We start from the raw sequence: 22,166 nt of genomic DNA, 5'->3' as shown, positions 1-22,166 counted from the left end.
GTAAGCAGCTTGGTGTGAAGAAATCAACTGTGGGAGCAATTATTAGAAAATGGAAGACATGCAAGACCACTGATAATCTCCCTCGATCTGGGGCTCCATGCAAGATCTCACCCCGTGGGGTCAAAATGATCACAAGAACGGTGAGAAAAAATCCCAGAACCACACGGGGGGACCTAGTGAATGACCTGCAGAGAGCTGGGACCAAAGTAACAAAGGCTACCATCAGTAACACACTACGCCGCCAGGGACTCAAATCCTGCAGTGCCAGACGTGTCCCTCTGCTTAAGCCAGTACATGTCCAGGCTCGTCTGAAGTTTGCTAGAGAGCATTTGGATGATCCAGAAGAGGATTGGGAGAATGTCATATGGTCAGATGAAACCAAAATAGAACTTTTTGGTAAAAACTCAACCTGTCGTGTTTGGAGGAGAAAGAATGCTGAGTTGCATCCAAAGAACACCATACCTACTGTGAAGCATGGGGGTGGAAACATCATGCTTTGGGGCTGTTTTTCTGCAAAGGGACCAGGACGACTCATCCGTGTAAAGGAAAGAATGAATGGGGCCATGTATCGTGAGATTTTGAGTGAAAACCTCCTTCCATCAGCAAGGGCATTGAAGATGAAACGTGGCTGGGTCTTTCAGCATGACAATGATCCCAAACACACCGCCCGGGCAACGAAGGAGTGGCTTCGTAAGAAGCATTTCAAGGTCTTGGAGTGGCCTAGCCAGTCTCCAGATCTCAACCCCATAGAAAATCTTTGGGGGGAGTTGAAAGTCCAGCGACAGCCCCAAAACATCACTGCTCTAGAGGAGATCTGCATGGAGGAATGGGCCAAAATACCAGCAACAGTGTGTGAAAACCTTGTGAAGAAAACGTTTGACCTCTGTCATTGCCAACAAAGGGTATATAACAAAGTATTGAGATGAACTTTTGTTATTGACCAAATACTTATTTTCCACCATAATTTGCAAATAAATTCTTTAAAATTCAGACAATGTGATTTTCTGGATTTTTTTCTTTTCTCATTTTGTCTCTCATAGTTGAGGTATACCTATGATGATTACAGGCCTCTCATCTTTTTAAGTGGGAGAACTTGCACAATTGGTGGCTGACTAAATACTTTTTTGCCCCACTGTATGTCCAGTGCATACATTTTAGATTTTATAAATTATAAAATAAGTAGATCTTCACCTTCATAATCGTCCAGTTAGCACTTGAAATATAAGAATGAAGCAATCCAAGGTCACATTCTTGTTTTGAAACAAGAACCCGCAGGAGCACGGGGTGCACATGTTGCACACACCACTTGTGAAGCATCAGCTGTTTGTACACCACACAATGATTCAGATCAGGACACAAAACCATAAACTGTGATTCATGAGCCTAACCAAAATGTTGGCTGATGCATATGTTTGAGTCAGCAGCTCACAGGCTGAAGTACAAAAAGGGCCAGGCAAAAATAAAGTTGAAGAAGGCAGAAGGTAAAAGTCGAAAACCAAATAGTCAACCAAGCAAACAATGTATGCAAACAAAGCTGACCCCTTAACTGCATGGAAAGCTAGCACCAATGTTTTGAATTTGATGCGAGCCATGACAGGCAGCCAGTGGAGGGGAGTAAGCAGGGGGGTGACATGGGAGTGTCTGGGAAGGTTGAAGACCAGACGAGCTGCTGCAGTCTGGATGAGTTGGAGGGGTCTGATGGATTCTGGACGGGCAGTTTTTTCGATTCAGTTTTGTCTATTTTGTCTTCATCTGGAATGATTTCAAACCTGATGTTGTCTTCCCACTTTTGTTATGTTCCTGTGTTCTGTCCTGTGTTAGGTATCATTGTTTATTATCATTATTCTTGTAATTTATTATTTTTCATATTCGTGTCATGGCTGACTATATACCTACAAAATCCCTGACTTTGTGCAAGTGTACCTAGAAGAATTTATGCTGGCTTGAAGGCGAAGGGTGGTCACACCAAATATTGATTTGTTTTAGATTTTTCTTCTGTTCACTCACTTTGCATTTTGTTAATTGATAAAAATAAACTATTAACATAATTCTATTTTTGAAAGCATTCTTACTTTACAGCATTTTGTCCACACCTGCCTAAAACCTTTGCACAGTACTGGACCTGATAACAACATCCCTCTCTCTTCCTCACTCTCTCCTGCTCCCTCTCCCTCCCTTCCCTCCTCCTCTTTCCCCCTCCCTCCCTCTCCCTCCCCCCTCCCTCCACCCCTCCCTCTCTCTCTCCCTCTCTCACAGGAAAGAGCAGCAGATGACAGTAAGGAAGTGGAGGGGTTTCAGCAGCTCCTCCTGGCTAGGACGCAGGTGGGCAACAAGAACCTACACAGACACACACACACTAGACTATTTATTTCATTATATATTGAAATACAGTACTCTTTAAACAAGCTTGTCAGGGAGGTGAGACTATTACATTACATGATTGGCATTTGGCAGACGCTCTTATCCAGAGCGACGTACAGTTGATTAGACTAAGCAGGAGACAATCCTCCCCTGGAGTAATGCAGGGTGGCTGTGGCTACACAGGGATTAGAACCACCGACCTTGCGTGTCCCAGTCGTTTACAGGCCGCCCCTGTAGCGTAATGGTTATAATGGATGACTACAATTACCCAAATATTAACTGGAATTTAGTGACCGGACAGGAATTCTTAGATGTTAGAAATTACCTTTTGTTGACGCAGTATGTCAGTCAGCCTACAAGAGGGCAATCGATTTCACATCTGATGGTAATGATTCAGACAGAATTTGCAGCATAGAGGTAATGGAACCACCTGGGACAAGTGACCATTCCACAATATGTTTTGATGTATTTTGGAAAATTAAGAGGGGCTCCTCTAAGTCCCAACTTTCCAACTTTAAAAAGATGCAATCAAATTCTCTCTCTCTCTCTCTCTCTCTCTCTCTCTCTCTCTCTCTCTCTCTCTCTCTCTCTCTCTCCCTCCCTCTCAGGAGTTCATTGAGGAGATTCTCTCTTCTCCGTTCAGTGGGATGATTGCGTTTGTGAAGGAGAGCGAGGCGCTGATGGAGAAAGGGCAGCTGGACAGACTGAAGAATGATGAAGGTAAAGAGGTTACCATCGCCCTGATCCCTCTCATTGGCTGCTGCGGAGGCAGAGGGTGGGGTTATGCTTATCCTGGTCCATCTCATTGGCTGCTGCAGAGGGTGGGGTCATGCTTATCCTGGTCCATCTCATTGGCTGCTGCAGAGGCAGAGGGTGGGGTTATGCTTATCCTGGTCCATCTCATTGGATACTGCGGAGGCAGAGGATGGGGTTATTATTGCCATGGTCCTCTCACTGTCTCCGTCTCTCTCTCTCGCTCTCCATCTCTCTCTCTCCCTCTCTCTCTCATCTCTCTTTCTCTTGCTCTCTCTCCATCTCTCTCTTGCTCTCTCTCTCCATCTCTCTCTCTCTCTCTCTCTCTCTCTCTGTCCCTCTCCCTCCCTCTCTCAGCTCGGATTACCCAGCTGGTTCAGGGTTTCTCCAGCTCGTGGAAGCAGTCTGTTGAGGCTCTCAGTCAAGATGTCATGAGGTCCTTCACCAACTTCAAAAATGGCACCGGCATCATACAGGTACACTCTTTCATCGTATCGCTCCCTCTCTCTCTCTCTAACCCTTTCTCTCACTCCCTCTCTCTCCCTCTCTCTTCCTCTCTCACTCCCTCTTCCTCTCTCCCTCTCTCACTCCCTCTTCCTCTCTCTCTTCCTCTCCTCTCTCCCTCTCTCCTCTCTTCCTCTCGCTCCCTCGTTCTCTCCCTCCCTCTCTCTCCTCTCACTTTCTCTCTCCTCTTATAATTTCATTCCGCTTAATTCTGCATCATCTCGTGCAGCTGTGCGTATGTATATAATCTGTCACATAAATTAGTTTATTTATTCAGTGTAATGACTGTGGCCTGCCAGGCAGTTTGTTAATTCGACTGAAAATGCAGAGATTTTGTGAAGGTTCGATTGTCACCTGACGTAGACTGTGGTCTTTGTCCTTACTGAATTAAGCGTCAGAATAATTACATCAGAGATTTTAATTCTGGCTTAATGAGTGTAGATTGAGGGGCAAGAACGTCGACTTCCTGAATACTTCCTGAAGCCACTGTATCAGTCACATAGAATAGTGATTCATTCTATATGTTGACCGTAAGTACGTAAGCCTTTCACCACCGATGCTTCTGCCACGCCCGCACTCCCATGCCCTGTCCCCAGGGGGCGCTGACGCAGCTGATCCAGTACTACCATGGCTTCCACAAGGTGCTCTCTCAGCCTGCCTTCCGCAGCCTGGCAGTACGCTCCGAGCTCATCAACCTGCACCACCTCATGGTCGAGGTCAAGAAGCACAAGCCCAACTTCTGAGGAGGGGGCGTGGCCTGGGGGCCAGGGGAGGGGCCAAGAGTTGTGGTCTGGAAGAGAGGGGGAGGAGCAAGAGGTGTGGTCTGGGAGAGAGGGGGAGGAGTTAGGGGTGTGGTCTGGGAGGGGTAAATGGTGTGGTCTGGGAGATAGGGGGAGGGAAAGGGGTCTGGGAGGTCCTTTTCTCCCTCCATCTCTGTTCTTCTCCCCATCTTTTCTACCCCCCCCTCCCTCCCTCCAGCTCTCATTTCCTTTCCTCTCTAGCTCTCTAGTCTTTCCCTCTCTGAAATTTGATTGTGATTATGGACACTATAATCAGAATGAGGGTCACAGGTGTCAGTGTACAAATATCATGTTGATTTAGGGGAGAAGTAAAAGACACTCCATACATACGGTCTGTGTCGGTGCAAATATTGGTGTGGATATAAAATCCACAAATCCATCACGCCGTTATTTCGAAACCTGATCGTTCGAGCATACATTTTTTATTTATTCCCCCCCCTCTTCACCCCCCAAGGGTGAGGGGAATGAGTTGATTGGATGGAATTTCTGATGTAATACTTAATTAAAACGGCATTCCTTTATGAAAAAAAGTGTCTTTTCCAACGAGTGTACATACTGTATATCACAGGCTGTTAATACGGCTTATGTTCTTGATGTTTTGATTTCTGTGCTGATGTTGGTGTTCTGGTTTCAGCGCTGTACTTTGAGTGCAGGTGCTATGGTGCAAGCTGTACTCCCACGAAAGCGTGCTCCCAGGGGAGAGGTCCCATTGCTGGGCCTGTAGATACTCCACCTACTCCAGATACTTCTGAAAGTGTGTCCTCTACCTGTACTATACCTGTGTGTCCTCTGCCTGTACTGCTTCACACAAAATAAAGTTCAGTTAATCATCACATTTTTTTTATTTATTATATATACATTTATACATTCACAAACAAGAAATACGCTGAAAAACACTTGCATACACTTGCATTTTGCCTGCTGAATAGGTGCAGTGTATAATCTGTGCTGGAGAGTGAGGTGGAAGGTGTCCCTTGTCTGGTGCTTACGGGGGCCCGGACCAGTCCCAGCATATTCATATTGTTTGCTGAATATGTCGGGATTTTTTTGTTTTTGTGCTGTGATTTTTTCCATTGTTCTCCCATGACTACTTGCAACTTCAGTCAATATTATCTGTGAAAAATACCCAGCCTTAGTCTTACATAACATTACATGACATTAATGGCATTTCGCAGACGCTCTTATCCAGAGCGACGTACAACAAAGTGCAAAGTGCATATCCATAACCAGGGATAAGTGCGCTGAAAGAACCTAGAGGGAAGTACAATTTCAACTGCTACCTGTACAACAGAGACCAGGACCAAGGACGAGGGCCTATTTGAATTTCTTTTTTTTTACGAGCAAATAAACAAACAAACAAACAAACAACAAAGCAAAAGTGACCAAACTTAACTATCCAAACACTGCTTACCTAGCCGACTAAAAATACCGATACACAAAGTAAATCACAAAGAACATTAACTGAACATCCACTAATATAATTCTGAGGACAGGCATATGAAATCAGTATCAAATTCCACAAAACTTACCCCATGCCTTGGCCACATTAAAACAAATCGATGATCACCCAGTCTCACGTGCGTTTGCATCCAGATGAAAGAGGCACCTCCAGTAGAGAAGGACAAGATTACCCCAAAATCACCCCAGAAAATTGAAATGTTTTAGTGGAATATAGTAAAAATAAGTCATTTTTTGTTTCAGAGTTTCAGACAGAAGTAGCTGAAGAGCATGAGGGCGCTTATGATGGGCGATGTGCTGCTTGCTCTGCCCGCACTTGAATGAGCATCTCTGGCATCTAAAGGAAAAAAAAAAAGAGAGAAAATTCACAAGCTGAAGCTGGTGGTTGCGCTGCAGCCTAACAAAGAGCCACAACACCACATCAGCACTTCCCACTACAACACCACATCAGCACTTCCCACTACAACACCACATCAGCACTTCCCACTACAACACCACATCAGCACTTCCCACTACAACACCACCTCAGCACTTCCCACTACAACACCACATCAGCACTTCCCACTACAACACCACATCAGCACTTCCCACTACAACACCACATCAGCACTTCCCACTACAACACCACATCAGAACTTCCCACATCAGCACTTCCCACTACAACTGCTCCTTCACACAAATCTTACCTCTAGGAGCCTGAATTAAACTGCCAATGTGTTACAAATCAAAGGGCTGTGATTGGCCCAATACCCAAGCACATTCTAGGCAGATAGGCCTTCCAGGGCTTGTGTATAAATGCAAGATATGGGCAGTCGTATTTATTTTATTTCATTTGTGCAGAAACCAGAGTATATGTAATGGCAAGTTGACATTAACTTACAGAGCAGCTTGTAGCTTAGTGTCTAAGGTGCATGACTGGGACCCGAAAGGTCGGTGGTTCAAGCCCCGGTGTAGCCATGATCAGATCTGGACAGCTGTTGAGTCCTTGTGCATGGACCTTAACTCCATGTTGCTCCAGGGATGATTGTACCCTGCTTAGTCTAACCAACTGTAAGTCACTTTGCATAAAAGTGTCAGCTAAATAACAAATTATTTATTTATAACTTGCCATGAATTATACTCTGGTTTATGCTCTTATGTTAATATGCCATCAGAATGGCATACTTAATGGTTTAAAAAAATGCAGATCAGATGCATTATGGGCAGTAATAACCTAGTGAAAAATAAATCATCGAATGTTTTCTGGGAAACAACCAATGAAAATTGGGTATGGATATACATTGGTTATATATTTCCATGAATACTTTCCAGGGCTTTAATTAACCATTGATATGTTAGTTTACTTGAAATGAGTATTTTCAAAGAAGTGTTTCCCCTCACAAAATTGCACTCACCTTCTCTCTCAGCCGGCTGCATGGGCTCAGCTTCTGAAAAGACAATGAATTTCAAGATGTTTGAGATCTCATTAAGATGGAAGGCTCCTATTGCTGCCTGCTTCAGCGTTAGTGCTTGTGAAGCTTTCGCTTCTTCACCTCCGCCAGTGCAGTCGCTACGAATACTCCACTGAGACCGGATCCCAGTAACAGACTCTGAGCCACCCCCACCCCTCCCCCGCACAGAAAACAGTGCCACGCCCAGAAATGTCCCAAACACAAATTTAGGATAATAAATACAGGTAAAGGAGTGGACATACTGCATCATAAATATTCCTAAGCATGGTCATTTTAGAATATTCTCAAGGTAGAAATCCTGCAGAGTATGCCTTTAATACATTTAAGAACTGGACCACCTGAATACCGTACAGGCACTTTAAAGGAAAACGTTTTTTAGGACATAAGAGAATGGTGAAGACAGTAACAGGACAGAGAGCAGTGAAGAAATGAACTACTGTTTATAAAACCGTCAACAAACAGTAAAAACAATCCATAAAATAATAATAAAACAACCAATAAATACAATCAATCCACAGAAACAATAAGACAATAAAACGTGTAACAGTAAGACTTAAAAAAAATAAGTGAAAAGTGCCGTAAAAGGTAAATGGTTGGCATTTATATAGCGCCTTCATCCAAAGCGCTGTACAATTGATGCTTTGTCACCCCGCTGTACTATCTACACGGCGAAACCAAGCCTGTGCAAAAATACCCCCCAGCAAAAGTTAAAGTTTAAAGGTAATGAAGTTAACATCTCATTTGGGTGGTTAAAGTTTTCTCCAGGATGTGTGTCTTTCTCACCTGGCTCCACGGTGAGGAGAAGAGTGCTAACGGCCAGCCCCTGAGGGTCCAGCACCCTGTAGGTCCCCGAATCTTCCAGCTTCACCTCCGAAAGGATCAGCGCCCCCTCCCTTTCCACCAGACGTCCCTGCCTGCCGCCGACGGCCTTGCCCTCACCCTCGCCCCACCTCCGCCAAATTTCGCCCGCCTTGCCGTCCTTCCCCCGGAACACCACGGTCACATCCTGGGTGGTGTGGAGCTTCAGATGAAGGCGTTCTCCTTCTGCCAGAGTTTTGCTGTCCTTGTGATCTAGGAGGCACAGAGAAAAGAGTCTGTATTCAAAAACGCGGAGGCGGTGTCAAATCTTTTACTTGTAATCCCTCGAGGGACAATTTTAACACAGAAATGTCTTATTAGAGCCAATAACCGGTGTTAGGTGGAAAAAGTGTTTAACAGCTTTATACAATATGCACATCGGGTCCAGCGCTTCCAAAGCGGAGAACAATGCCTTATACTTTGTTACTGGTATTCATGCCCTATGACACATATTTGCTCACATTGCTACAGTTCAGTGGACATTTCCGCTGGTAGACAGCTTCATTAGTAGAAGTGGGCACATATTAATGCTTTGCACAAATTACACAGTTAATGCCATATGAGCAATATTTTGTGAGCCAATTAAAATTTTCCCACACTAGGCTTAATCCGTGTCTGAGAGAACTGGCCCAAAATAAAATAAAACCGCCTCCGCACCAACCGCCACTGCCTGACCCCCTTGAGGTTGTTACTGCCCTGGGAATGCTAAAGCACACCTGGGTTCAAATAGTATTCGTCTTGGATTCAAATACTTTTCTGCATTTGACTAACTGGCATGCTTAAATGCACCAGGCAAGGTGCATCAACGGAGAACAGAAACAGAAGAGCATTTGAATCCAAAAGGAATGCATGCCTGGAACCCCGGGCCCGTGCAAAAGCGTCAGCGCCTTAGCACGAACTCTCAGCGCCCAGCCCGGCCACTTTCCCATGTGTGTGCCCCTCTCGCCTTACCCCTGACGTTGAGCTCCACGCTCCTGACGAACCTCCTCCTCCTGCCTCCTGCCTGTACGAAGCTCTCGTACAGCCCCGCATCTGAGAAGCGTACGGCCTGCAGGAGCAGGGAGCAGTTGCCCTCCTCCTCGAAACCCTGCAGCCTCACGTCTACCCGCCCCCTGTATTTGGGCGCCTCGAAACGGAGGGGCCCCTCCAGCTCAAAGACACTCTCCATGGGGGTCTCCCACCACAAGTAGGGGTGTTTGGAGGCCTTGGCTGGATCTATGGTGGACCTGCAGTGGCAGGGGAGCATGACCTCCTGCCCCACCTGGGAGAACACGTCGATGTTGGAGGGGTCGGAGGCTGAGAGAGGGCAGGACAGAACATGAGTTTAGTCTCCTGTCCCAGGGCTAAAATCGGGGGGGGGTTTCACCAGGCAGGATTACTGAGTTAGCTGGATCTGTCGCAGCGCTAAGATCAGGGGGGGGTTTTCACCAGGCAGGATTACTGAGTTAGCTGGATAACTATGCTGCAGTAAAGCCCAGAACAGGTCTTTTTCCCATGGTGCACCATGTGGCCGGGGGCAGAAAGTGGCAAATTACCCATGGAAATGAGATATTATTTAGTTTCAGGTAAACTGGAAGATTCACACTCACTCACTCACTCACTCACTCTCTCTCACACACACAGTCACTCAGTCAGTCAGAACACAGTCAGTCAGTCAGTCACTCACACAGTCACTGACGCAGTTATCCAGCAGACTCAGTAATCCTGCTTTGTGATATAGGTCCCATTCATTGAGGCTATTGGCTTGGGGTGTCAGGTCAGCATTCAGATTTAAGCCTTACAAAATGGATACTGTTGTGGCAAAAACATGTCATTGAAAATATTATGGAACAGACAGTACATAGTCAAACACACATTACATTTTATGAAAACATGGTAACAGATCATTTGAATACATTCTATGAATGTGGTTATCACTCCCGTATAAAAAAGAGCACAAAACTGCTTTCCAACTAGCCTTACTGGGACAGTAATTTATAGAGATCAACTCACCTGAAAGGTTAATAAGCGATTGGAGGAGCAGGCATTGCACAGAGGCCCTAGGACAACAGGTATCAGATATTAGGGAGACCTAATATGCTTCAGATCGGGGGGGGGGGGGGTTCCAGTCCTGGGGGGCCGGTGAGTATGCAGGTTTTTGTTTCCACCAGATACTCTGGCTGAATGAGCTAATTGGCCTTATACACAAACACTACATCACTCAGATTAGATTGGCCTGGGCGTTGACGAAGTACAGAGGCTCACACATACACATACACAAAGACACACGCACACACACCCTTGGCTTCAACGCCTTGGTCGGCCCCCTCGAGTCTTTCCCTGTCATAGAGCAGTCTGCTGGGGAGTTGAGCGTTGTGCCAGGGGCTGCGCGCTCCCCCTAGTGTCTGAGCTGTGACACCTCCCCTCCCTGAGACCTTTCCCAATACCAAAATGTGCATGTCTCCAGTTTCTTGTTGTGATGTTTAATTGTTTGCTTATGTGCCGAGGTTTTTTTTCCTAATCCCACACTGGGCCCCCCTAAAGGAGCTCAGTTTGGGGAGTTGTATTTTTTTCCCTCATCTCCCCCCATTGTTTCTTTCTTATCTAATGACAGTTCTCCTGCTCCTGTCTCCCTCCCCATGTTGGCCACGAAATGGCCGCTGTATGTTTCTTGGACGGGATGAAACTGTCAACTGTAATTTCGTTGCTCTGTACTGTGCAATGACAATAAAGCTGTTCTATTCTATTCTAGATCACAGTAAACAGGGACACAAGGACAGCCTGACTGTCATTAATGCATTCATCAAGAAATTTAGCAGTTGGCATTACTTTTCACAACATTGAGATACAGCCTAACACATTGATGTTATCGGTTTACAATTTTGCGCTATGATTCAAGTATGGCATCAGTTAACTTACACTTAGTGGTTAAATGATGTTGTACATACACGCTGCTCTGTTAGCCTGGTGTGTTACTGACCCCGTTGCGCGTACGAGTGAATGCACTTACGATCTCCAACACTCTGCATAAAGAGCGTCTGTTAAATTAACGCAATGCTCAGGTTGCTGACAGTCACGTTATTGGTTCCCAAACGTAAAACCTCTGAGAAATGTGCCACGCCCCCCCCCCCCCCCCCCGCCCATGAGTTAAGTTTCGTTTCCTAAGAGGGACACTCCAGTTCGCAGAAATGAACTGAAGCCAGTATCGCATTTGCGATGGTCTGTTAAGGGTAATTAATTTAGGTCATTAGAATAGTGCTAGCAAGATAATATATTTAAGACGTGGATTTATAAATAATATTTTTTATTATTACATTTTTTTATTTTTTATAAATGTATTTATTAAATAAAATAAAATAATTTAAATAATTTTAGGTTATTATTAGCCATGTAATCATGCATAGGGCTACTCTCCCATCAAATAAATGTCCCAACCGTTTACTTGTCTGTGCAATGCGCAAGGAAGTTGGGACATGCGGCTAGCCTAAGCGAAGTCTTTAGTTAGGGTAGCCTACTTACCAGCTCCATACGCTGAGCGGACGCAGCATTGTGTCCGGGCATCTGTCTGTGTCTGCAGTGACTGACTTTCTACGCGTGAAACAGCTGAGGATACCAAGCGAATTCCATGGAAACGAAACTTAACGAAAACGAAATCTAACATGGAAGTTTCTTTTCCGTTAAGTTCCAGGCAATGCGGTTTAATAGCTTACTGATAAACCGATCGTTAACATCAGCAAGTCCTGTTTCTGACGTCAACATAAATCGTCGTGTGGTTCAGCATCCACGGCGAGTGCAGCATGTGTCAATGGCTGTCCATTGCTTCGAAAGCGACAACCCCCAGTAATCAAACAATTTCCGCTTTCATTGCAAATGACCGGCGGTCTATTCGACCCTTCCCATCCCAGACAACAATATACCTCAGAACCCCCCTCCCCATTTCTAATACCCTCCGAAGCGCTGAACATGAGGGACGTGTTTTTCACGTTCGCGCTGCTAACGTGGTGTGAGTAGCCTTCAAATGATCAATTTTTATTAAAAGCTAAAAGCTAAAAGCTTATTAAAAGGAGACTGAACAGAATGAGAGAATGTAGAAGTACAGAATGAGAATGAGCATGGAATAGCATAGTGTGGAATAGCTTGCCAGGTCATGTAGTGGAGGCAGAAACACTGGGGGTTTTCAAGACTAGGCTTGATATGGTGCTTGATATTATTTAGGTTTTAGGGAAACTTAGCAGTAGGTACACTTTAGTGGTAGGCTGAATGGCCTGTTCTCGCCAGTATATTATGTTATGGTAAGTGAATGTAAAGGTGAATTCTTTTGTTTTACCTGTTCAGGTGGTGCGGATGAGCTCTCTCCACCATCCGAGTCGATCTTGGTTCGGCTTGGAGAGAATGTCACCCTGCCCTGCAGTGAACCATTCAACCGCAAAACGGTGTGGTTCCGTCAGCACTCGGAACAAATGATCGCTCTGACAACAACAACAAAAAAACAAATTCACAATAAAACAGAAACCAAATGCCACAGTGGTGACTGTGGTCACTTCAGCACACAGGAGGACAAGCGCAGGAAATCTTTCAGCCTGGAAATTTCCGGAGTGACAGAGTCGGACCATGGTCTGTACTACTGTATGGACTTTGAAGGGGATGAAGTCCGTTTCGGAAAAGGAGCTCGGCTGATTCTACCAGGTCAGTGTTCCATCACAGCCTCAGCTGCTTATCGTGTGTCTTTGAGTAATATTAAAAAATACTCCAGAATCCAGCGTTTATTAAAATCAAATAAATAGATAAAATCAGGGTGAAAAGTCCCTCATACAGCACCCAACATTGACCCTGATAGCATACCACCTGCATAGTAGCCCACAGCTAAAACTTAAATTATTATTGTCATATGATATTTGGCATGTTTTTTGTTGTTGTTTTTTTTGTTTTTTTTACAATAACACCCAACACTTCCTCAAAGTGAGAATGACATCAAAGGTGTCCTACAGGATACATATGCAATATGTAACACAATAATACTGTCAGATGGGCAGACATAAAATGAGACAATTGATGGGAACTGGGTTGTAGCTTCCACACACACACACACACACACAGTTCCACAATGAGGCAAAGATGAGGTGATGCTGATCTACTTTGTTGCACCGGTTGTGGGTTCTGAGAGAAATGCATAAATAGTACATACCCATGAAAAGTTGCAAACCAGTGGAAATTAGTGATGACACAGGAAGCGGGGTATACATCTGCCTTTGTCTGAGTAACGCAGCATGGTGGGAGAGCGTGTGGTCACAAACCAAAGAGAATGCATCGGTGGGCCTCGCCCTAGTTTTGCGTTTTTTTTCTTAAAGATAAGGGCAGGGCAGAGGAAACATGCATAGACTCAGGGACGAAGTACAATTGCCAGACTTTAATAATCCAGGCAGGCAGATTGGTCGCTGAATTTGCTTAATCATTTTTCTATTCAGACTCAGGGAGACCGTCTCCAGTCTGCTGGACTCCCCTGGTGTTTATCCCGCTGGTGGTTGCCGTGGTAACCGTGGTGACCGTGCTCTGTGTCTGGGGGCTCTGCTACTGGAGAGGTGAGGCGGCCATCATGAAGCATATTCAGAGAAGGTGGGTTAGAGCAGGGGGTCCCAGTGTTTCCAAAAAATCAGCCCCTCGACTTGATCAAACTACTCTATTTTGATGCCTTTGTCCAACACGCACTCCAGGCTGCAATGCAGGGGCGATCCTGCACCCGAGTCCTCTCTCTGTTCCTCATGATGAACCGAAACTGAATGGAAAAAATGACGTGCAGCTTCGTCCGACAGAGAGTCTCATTTCCTTGTAATGAGACACTGTGTCGGCCAAGGAAATTGAAACTTGCAAGTGTCTGGCACTTGCCACTGTTTGGGTCACACCATTGCAAAAAGCAAAATAAAAATAACTGCAGCTACACCATTTAATCCCAGAACCACTCATGAACCATCAGTCATTGGATCAAATGAGTCATTACTTTAGCTCAGGGGGGCACAAAAAGGGCCGATCAGATGGTTAGGTGGCAGGCTGAAAGAGCCAAGGTTGGGAATTTAGCCAGGGCATCAGGGAATCCCCGAACCTTTGAAAAGAGTGTCACTGGATCTTTAGTTAGTCAGGACCTTTCCATCTGAGAGACGCAAGTCTAGCACGATGTGGACAAGAACAGTGTTTGTTACTATTTGTTTTTTTTTACCTTTTTTTTTTACCATACCATTCCAGCCACCTGCAGAAACTGTGTGAGACACGATGACAGCATGAAGGTAAGGAACCGGTGATTATTCAAAAAGAATAACAATTAAATGATATGAATGACACACAATAATATTCAATAAGTCAATAAATGATTATGACTACAAATAATAATAGCAATATCATCAATAAATATATTACGTAATTTGTTGTACATTAATCATTCTTTCAATTATTGAAGATGATTATTGCCAATACAAATAATATTAACCATAATCATGATCGCATTTTAATTGTAATACATACATTATGATGATGATGATTATTATTATTGTGACAATCAGTTGAATATACTCATATAATTATTTACATTCATGAGTTAATTGAATGAATTGCAACCTTCAGAATGTCTAAGGAGGTGAGTGAGCAGGGAGAAAGCTGAATAAACGAGTGGAGAAAGCTGAATAAACAAGTGGAGAAACACAATGAACACGGATGCTTCCCTGAGGCATGTGTGACACAGTTCTGAGAGCAGGCCCAGTTGACCTCCATTTTGGATCAAGGTGGCAAGAGGAAAAAACTACTTTGAAAGAGGGTTCATTATAGGGGGTCGGATAGCAGAAGCTTCAGTCACGAATACCGCTCAACTGGCTAGTGTTGCAGTGGAACAGGGACATCTCCATGTATGTATATCCATGGGAAGGATATCAGTAGGGTCAGAAAGATATCAGTAGGGTCAGATATTGCAGTCGAATGTCAAAACTGTGCAATTGACGACCGTGTTCCAAATAGGTTATTTTGGTAAGCCCATGTGGTTTGACCTGTATCTAAGCCACTGATACAACGTTGGTCCTCCTGTTGACAAACACCAATAACAGACTTCAAAGGCAACCAAAGGCCCAGAACCAAGACTAGACACTGAAAGCATTGCCTGCGATAAGGAAGCTAATCCACCTGACTAATCTGAAACAGCCGAGAAGCCAACTGAACAAATGACTTTTGGTCCCCTAAAATGGGGGGACTATCAAACTTTGGGATGTAATTCCTGCACGGATCACCCAATATTGATGCAAATACCCACAAAATAAAGGTGACAGTCTGCAGTTTAACCTCATAATCACGGTTTCATTTCAAATCCAATGTGCTGCCAAAAGAACAGACATTGTACCACTGTTCAAATACTCATGGACTGCACTGTGTGCTTATACTATACAGTACGTATATGTGTATACTTTTTAATTTAATAAAACTTGCAAGAGATCTCCACTCGTTGTGACTGTTTATTTTTTGTGATATGCTGCTTCAGTAAACTCTGTTTTTTGTTTTTCAGGAAGGGAATTTGCACTATGCCAGTCTTCACCTTCCCAAAAAACCCCGTCACTCAAAGCAAAGAGTGACCCCGCCCCTTCCTAGTGACATCATCTATGCTTCAGTAGCTCTCCAGCCTCCAACCAATCAGAACCCCTGAGGCGTCCAGATGATGTCAGGCTGATTCTACTACTGTCCTTCCGTTCCTACTCAATCTGTATTTTTACTGAACTTGTGTCTGTTTGTATGTGTGCTTGTGTGTGGGTGTGTATGTGTGCATGTGTGGTGTGGGTGTGCAGGTATATTTTACACTTTCCTATGCAATACACTTATGATTTAATTACATGGCTAGATTTCTATATTGTTTGCAAATTAATTTTCTTGAATTTTTTACTCAAATTTAAGGAGCCATTTTCTTCTGTGAAACCGGTTATAAGCTCGATGTTATCCAGTACGTGGACTGCAATAGCTTGAAGCTTTTTGGCATTGTAAAATAAAAAACAGTTATCTTTTATATCTTTGTTCTTATTCATACAAACTGCTCTTTTGCTCCTGAATCAATATTTTGGCTTGGAAATCATAATAAATGATAATTTACTTTGTTGTATATTTGATGTTTTTTCTACATTTCACAATGACTGTGCAGGAGTGTGCTGATGTACAGTTCTCCGCTCCCAAATATAAACAGAAAAAAACAAAGATCAGAGATATGCTGATGAGAACAAATAAATTGTAGTATATTTGAGGAAGCTGGTTGAATATTTAAGGCACTAGATCAGTATGGCATGACTATCAGTGAGGGCGACAATTAAACAATGGCTTCAGGATAAAGCCCACATTACATTACATTATTGGCATTTGGCAGATGCTCCAGAACGACGTACAAGAAAGTGCATACCCATAACCAGGGACAAGTGCGCTGAAAGACCCTAGAGGGAAGTACAGTTTCAAGTGCTAAGGCTACAAGAAAGATACAGACTAGGGTCTATTTGATAAATCTGACAATGGACTATATCTAAAACTCAGCATTAAAATGATAAACATGTCAGTCAAATAAAGCCAATGCACATGGATCTTAGAAGCTTTATTTGGAGTTAGGACTCCTTGTCAGTTCATTACTTGTCTCTGTGAAATGTAGTACTCAGTGTTTTCCAATTCATACTGTATGATAAACCAGTCCAAACCAATCCTCTAATACATGTATAATTATACCTCTACATAATAATCCTGAGAGTTGGGTACCTATAATTCCTCCGTTTCAGTTTTGCTTTTCTATTTTTGCCTTTCAAAAACCCTAACCTCATCCAACTCATTGGTTCATTACTAGTCCCTCAGGAAGCGTGTTCTTCTACATGGTTAGTATTGGGTTTGTGTCATGGCTATGCCTATCCCATTTCTCAATTGTTGAGTCTAGGAGGTAACAAGATGACTAGAGATGACTTTGTTAAATGTTAGATTTTAGATGGGCGACATTGGCTCAGGGTTGCCGGTTCGATTCCCACCCTGGATGTGTCGCTGAGCGAGACACCTAACCCCCAAATGCTCCTGACAAGCAGAATGGTGCCTTGCATAACAGCCAGTTGCTGTTGGTGTGTATGTATGTATGGGTGAATGAGAAGCATCATTTTTCATAGGCTGAATATGGATGCATTGTATTTGTGGAAAGTATGTTTGTGAGCAGTACTGCAATTTTGTTGGGGAAGCCAGCACCTAATGTTTTTACACAAAGTGACTCACAGTTGATTAGACTGTTAGGGACATTACCCTCTGGGGCAGTTAAGGGCCTTGCTCAAGGGCCCAACAGCTGGTAACACTGGGGCTTGAACCACCAACCTTCTGGGTCCTAGTCATATACCTTAATCACTAGGCTACAGGCTGCCCCATCAATGTGTGGAGTGTCATCACAAACCTCCTCTGCTAAGAACCAGGCTACCAACTCCTCCCTTTGAACGGTTCATTTTCGTTGCCTGTAGCGTAGTGCTTGAGGTGCATGACTGGAACACGCAGTCTAATCAACTGTATGTCACTCTGGATAAGTGCGTCTGCTAAATGCCATTCACGTAATAAAGTAATGGCCATGTGTTTTCGGCCAGTGGGGAGGGTTTTTAGAGTATCAAATTGTGACCTTGGAATTATAAGGTTGTATCTGCGAGTAGTTTTGAGACTGAGATATGAGATCGAGCTCCAAAGCTCACACAGCATCATTGAAATGCAGGGCAATTCTTCAGAAATCCAAATGACAGACACCCGACAAGTACTCTGAATTTACAATACCAAAACCCTTTCGATTTGTCAAACAAACATAAATGAACATAAACAAACCAATTAGTCAAATGTCAGTTAGAACCTTATTCGTGTATGGTCTGGAAATGTTTAATTCTAGATAGCGCAAGTGTCACTGGGTAATACCAGGCCAGACCCAAGTGCAGAGTAAAACACAGGCCAGGAATAAAGGGTATTTTACTGAGGACTCAACAATGATAAACAACCGAAACTACAGGCTTGGCACAGCAATCTGCATGTACACAGACAACCACCACAAGAAGGCAAGGTAAAACACAAAGCTCCTAGACACAAGTGCAAGAGGCTTAAATACGTGAGACAAATAGGTGAACAGAACGATGCAAATGAGACATACAAGCAGAAACCAAAAACCATTAAACCAGTCCAATGAGAATTTAAGGAAACCCAAAACGCTAGGAAAGGACAGATGGCGCACTCTGCTGGTTTCCTGAGGGCACTGCTACAATAGAATAAAAAGGAAAAACAAACTTCCTACAGGATGAATCAAACTGGAATATCCATCCATCCATCCATTATCTGAACCCGCTTATCCTGATCAGGGTCGCAGGGGGGCTGGAGCCTATCCCAGCATACATTGGGCGAAAGGCAGGAATACACCCTGGACAGGTCGCCAGTCTATCACAGGGCACACACACCATTCACTCACACACTCATACCTACGGGCAATTTAGACTCTCCAATCAGCCTAACGTGCATGTCTTTGGACTGTGGGAGGAAACCGGAGTACCCGGAGGAAACCCACGCAGACACGGGGAGAACATGCAAACTCCGCACAGAGAGGCCCCGGCCAACGGGGATTCGAACCCAGGACCTCCTTGCTGTGAGGCGGCAGTGCTACCCACTGCACCATCCGTGCCGCCACAAACTGGAATATGAAATATATAAAATATATAAATATCAATTCATATTTATACATCCTATTATATATTATTTATAATGGTCATAATATTGTCCTTAAACAAATGTAGCATTAACATTAACAATGTGTAAAATGTGCAAAGACTTTGATTTGTATGTACACTATGTTAGTATGACCAAATTGAAGTGACTTAAATGAATAGTTTAATAATTTGATGGACCGCTAAAACACCAATATGTAGTAGGTACTTTATTGTCCCTGTGGGGAAATTAGTTTTCGGTAGAAAATCATTGTTGGCGGCGTTACATAAAGACAGGCACAGCACATAGAGACAGACATATAACATCAACAGATCAGATCTGAAGATCAGTCCAAAATTAATAAAAATTAAAAAAACACGGTGCACTATAGCAGCTGCTGGTAGTACGACATATATAACAAAATAAGAACAGTGCTCTGGCTGGACCCGCTAGACAGAGTTAAACTAAGTGAATAAAATATAAATATAAAAAATATATATAAAATATTTGGGTTAGACCTTACCATTCAGGGATTTAATCACCTGTGGTATGAATGAATGTTTGGACCCGTTTTTTGAAAAGGCTGGCTGCCGGAACCTACGCCCAGAAGGTAACCGGTCGAAGGCTGTACACAGAGGCTGTACACTGCCCCACATTACGGGGACTGCCCCACATTACATACAATCCCTGATCACTCCCTACTCCCCAGCTAGACCACTCCGGTCTGCCAGCTCTGGTCGCCTTACGATTCCCTCTCTACGGGCACCTGGCGGTCGAGCTGCACGTCCACGCCTGTTTTCCGTTCTGGTTCCTCAGTGGTGGAATGACTTGCCTACCACTGTCAGGACAGCAGAATCCCTCCCCCTATTTCGACGCAGACTCAAAACACACCTGTTCAAACTCTACCTTAGTCCCCCCTCCTGATTTACCCCGCCCCCCCCTTCTGATACCCCTATCCCTGTCTAACCCCCCCCCCCCCCCAAAAAAAAAAAAAATAAAAAAAATAAATTGCACTTATGATGACGACTATATGTTTAGAACAGCAGTCCAGGTGTATTTTTCTAGTTCTGGATGTGATGCTTTGACTTGTGGTAGAACCTATGCACTTGTAAGTCGCTTTGGATTAAAAGCGTCTGCCAAATGACTAAAATGTAAAATGTAAATGGTGCTTGGGGTCAGAGATGATTTTCTCTGCTTTCTTGAGACCTGGTTCTGTAACTCTCTTCTAAGCTGGTCAGTTTAAAGCCCAGCAATTTGCCGGCACTGGTTACAGTTTTCCTCAGGGTTTTTTTTCTGTGCTTCTGTTGCATTACCAAACCAGCAAACATCTTAAGCATGGTGAGATTGACATCAAATAAGGCTAAATTTTTAAGAAAGTAAAGTAAAAAAAGTATCCATACTTAAGACAGTTGTATTCAGGGAATGTCCAGTGAGTGTGGTAGAAAAACAAGCAAAGTTCATACACGTGAAATCCAGCCAAAACCAAAGTAAGGTACCGAGGGAGAAGGCAGTCCCGAAATTGGTAAACCATGCAAAAAGTCCAGTAAGTAGGAAAGCGGTCAGCAGGGCAATAGTACAGATGGACTGTAGGCAGGCTCGTGGTCGATGACGGCTCAAGAGTCAAGACCGAAGTCCGCTCCATGGGGCAAAAGCACAAAGACAGCAGGCAAAGTCATGGTACAGGCAGACAATGGTCAACAAAACAGAAGTCAATAATCTTTGGTCAATGAACAGGCTTGGCTCGTAACGGGAAGACAATTGTTTGACAAACCGCTTAACCGTGCACTGACCAACAGGAGGCAACAATTTTGCAAAGACATGACATGGAACTGAGCTTATATGCAGGTGTAGACAGGTGCAGACAATTAGCTTGAGAGCAGCATGAGAATGGAAAGCAGGTGTGGAGGATTGACAAGTTAATAAGATAATTAGTCAACGTTAGTAATAAACCTATCCTGCCCTAGCGTTAGTAAATTAGTAAATGACATGCACAAGAAACGTAAGGTAACATGAACACATGGTTAGAATGTTAGTATTGTGAGTGACAGAAAGGGAGAAAAAGCATGAATGCAAGTGTCGTTGCTAGGAAACGGCAGACTTCAAGGTCCAATCTTCAGTTTGTTGAGAAATAACTTCAGGAAGGAAGAGATTCCACAGCAGAAAATCAGACTTTATTGTCCGCTTCAGCGGACTTCAGCCTTGAATATCAGACTCACACCCAATTTATGCACTGCTCTTATCTCAACTCCTCCTTTAATTTCTCCAAAAAACATCAGCTGACTTGGCTGTGCTTCAACTGATTAGAACCTCTCGGTCCTGAAACCATGGTGGCGAATCGCCCCATTGACTTTCTGAAAAACAAATGCTTTTATTACATACATCTTGCTTTGTAAGCTGTTTTTTTTTAACAAAAAGGAATCATTAACATAGGAATCATGTGAATCACGGTTTCACATTTCCCCCCCTTTCGGGGTCAAAACTCATGGCCCCGAGTGACTCCTTAGGCCGCAGTCTGAATGAGCTCCTCAGCCCAGGCCCTGGCACTATCAGGCTACCATGATCATATGTTGTAGGGGCCATGGTAATGGCCAGGCTCGTGGGCCTTGTAGGTGAGTAGGCAGCCTCTGGTGCAGACTCAGGGGAATGGGGAGAGGTAGGGGGGAGAGATTGGGGGAGGAGTCAGGGGTACTGTAGGTGTGTAGTCCATATCCGACTCGAGTGCTTCAGGGGAGTGAGGGGAGTAGGGGTCGGGGTTCGGGGGAGGAGCCAAGGGCACTGTGGGTGTGTAATCAGTGTCTGACTCGGGCGGTTCAGGGGAGTGAGGGGAGTAGGGGTCGGGGATTGGGATAGAAGTCTCTCCTGAGGGCCCACTGGTGCTCTAATTTCTGCCATCGGGGCTGGCATAGGACCTGGCATAGGAGGCATCACCAAAGTTGGGATTAACGGACCCTCTTGTCAGCGTGAGTGACAGAAAGGGTGAAAAAGCATGAATGCAAGTGTCGTTGCTAGGAAACGGCAGACTTCAAGGTCCAATCTTCAGTTTGTTGAAAAATAACTTCAGGAAGGAAGAGATTCCACGGCAGAAAATCAGACTGTATTGGCACGTGCACAAAAGCCGGTCCAAATCCGCAGACTTCAGCCTTGAATATCAGACTCACACCCAATTTATGCACTGCTCTTATCTCAACACATTTACTTTCTAAAAAATAAATGCTTTTATTACATAAATCTTGCTTTGTAAGCTGTTTTTTTTAACAAAAAGGAATCATTAACATAGGAATCATGTGAAACACGGTGTTATTAA

General features: G+C 44.1%; 1 protein-coding gene and 1 gene segment (V, D, J or C); one reads left to right on the top strand and one right to left on the bottom strand.

The window, feature by feature from the left end:
* Nucleotides 1-5,241: 5,241 nt before the first annotated feature.
* On the bottom strand, nt 5,242-12,000 carry LOC133136140 (uncharacterized). Of its 5 annotated transcripts, none has more exons than XR_009709469.1 (6): nt 11,684-12,000; nt 9,137-9,481; nt 8,111-8,398; nt 7,271-7,303; nt 5,948-6,204; nt 5,242-5,531 (listed from the first exon to the last, which is right to left on the bottom strand). XR_009709469.1 is itself a non-coding variant. In XM_061253392.1 (6 exons), exons 1-6 carry the CDS (start codon nt 11,710-11,712, stop codon nt 6,116-6,118), a joined length of 831 nt encoding a protein of 276 aa, XP_061109376.1. In that variant the 5' UTR covers nt 11,713-11,998; the 3' UTR covers nt 5,242-6,115. The 5 variants fall into 5 exon arrangements, 4 of the variants coding, with proteins under 4 accessions (XP_061109376.1, XP_061109377.1, XP_061109374.1 ...); XM_061253392.1 differs by adding an exon at nt 10,178-10,224 and having other exon boundaries at nt 5,242-6,204; nt 11,684-11,998; XM_061253393.1 differs by lacking the exon at nt 11,684-12,000 and adding exons at nt 10,178-10,224; nt 11,084-11,187 and having other exon boundaries at nt 5,242-6,204.
* A 50-nt stretch (nt 12,001-12,050) lies between these two features.
* LOC133137725 (Ig kappa chain V-V region T1-like) lies at nt 12,051-15,768 on the top strand. The segment is given in 4 exon segments: nt 12,051-12,167; nt 12,500-12,850; nt 13,630-13,777; nt 15,702-15,768. Coding segments are annotated over 4 exon segments (606 nt in total).
* The last annotated feature ends 6,398 nt before the right edge of the window (nt 15,769-22,166 follow it).

This window comes from Conger conger, chromosome 9 (assembly GCF_963514075.1).
Source record: "Conger conger chromosome 9, fConCon1.1, whole genome shotgun sequence".
Taxonomy (NCBI): Eukaryota; Metazoa; Chordata; class Actinopteri; order Anguilliformes; family Congridae; genus Conger; species Conger conger.
The sequence above is the reverse complement of the archived record's forward strand: the minus strand, read 5'-3'. Positions and strand labels throughout refer to the sequence as shown.

What these genes read in the sequence shown, in the direction of transcription:
- LOC133136140 (XM_061253390.1), bottom strand. Translation starts at nt 11,825, where the DNA reads ATGTTAGATTTCGTTTTCGTTAAGTTTCGTTTCCATGGAATTCGCTTG. An exon ending in CGTGGAGCTCAACGTCAGGG is followed by an intron (nt 8,399 to 9,136) that starts GTAAGGCGAGAG and finishes TGTGCCTCCTAG; the next exon opens with ATCACAAGGACAGCAAAACT. An exon ending in TCTCCTCACCGTGGAGCCAG is followed by an intron (nt 7,304 to 8,110) that starts GTGAGAAAGACA and finishes TTGTCTTTTCAG; the next exon opens with AAGCTGAGCCCATGCAGCCG.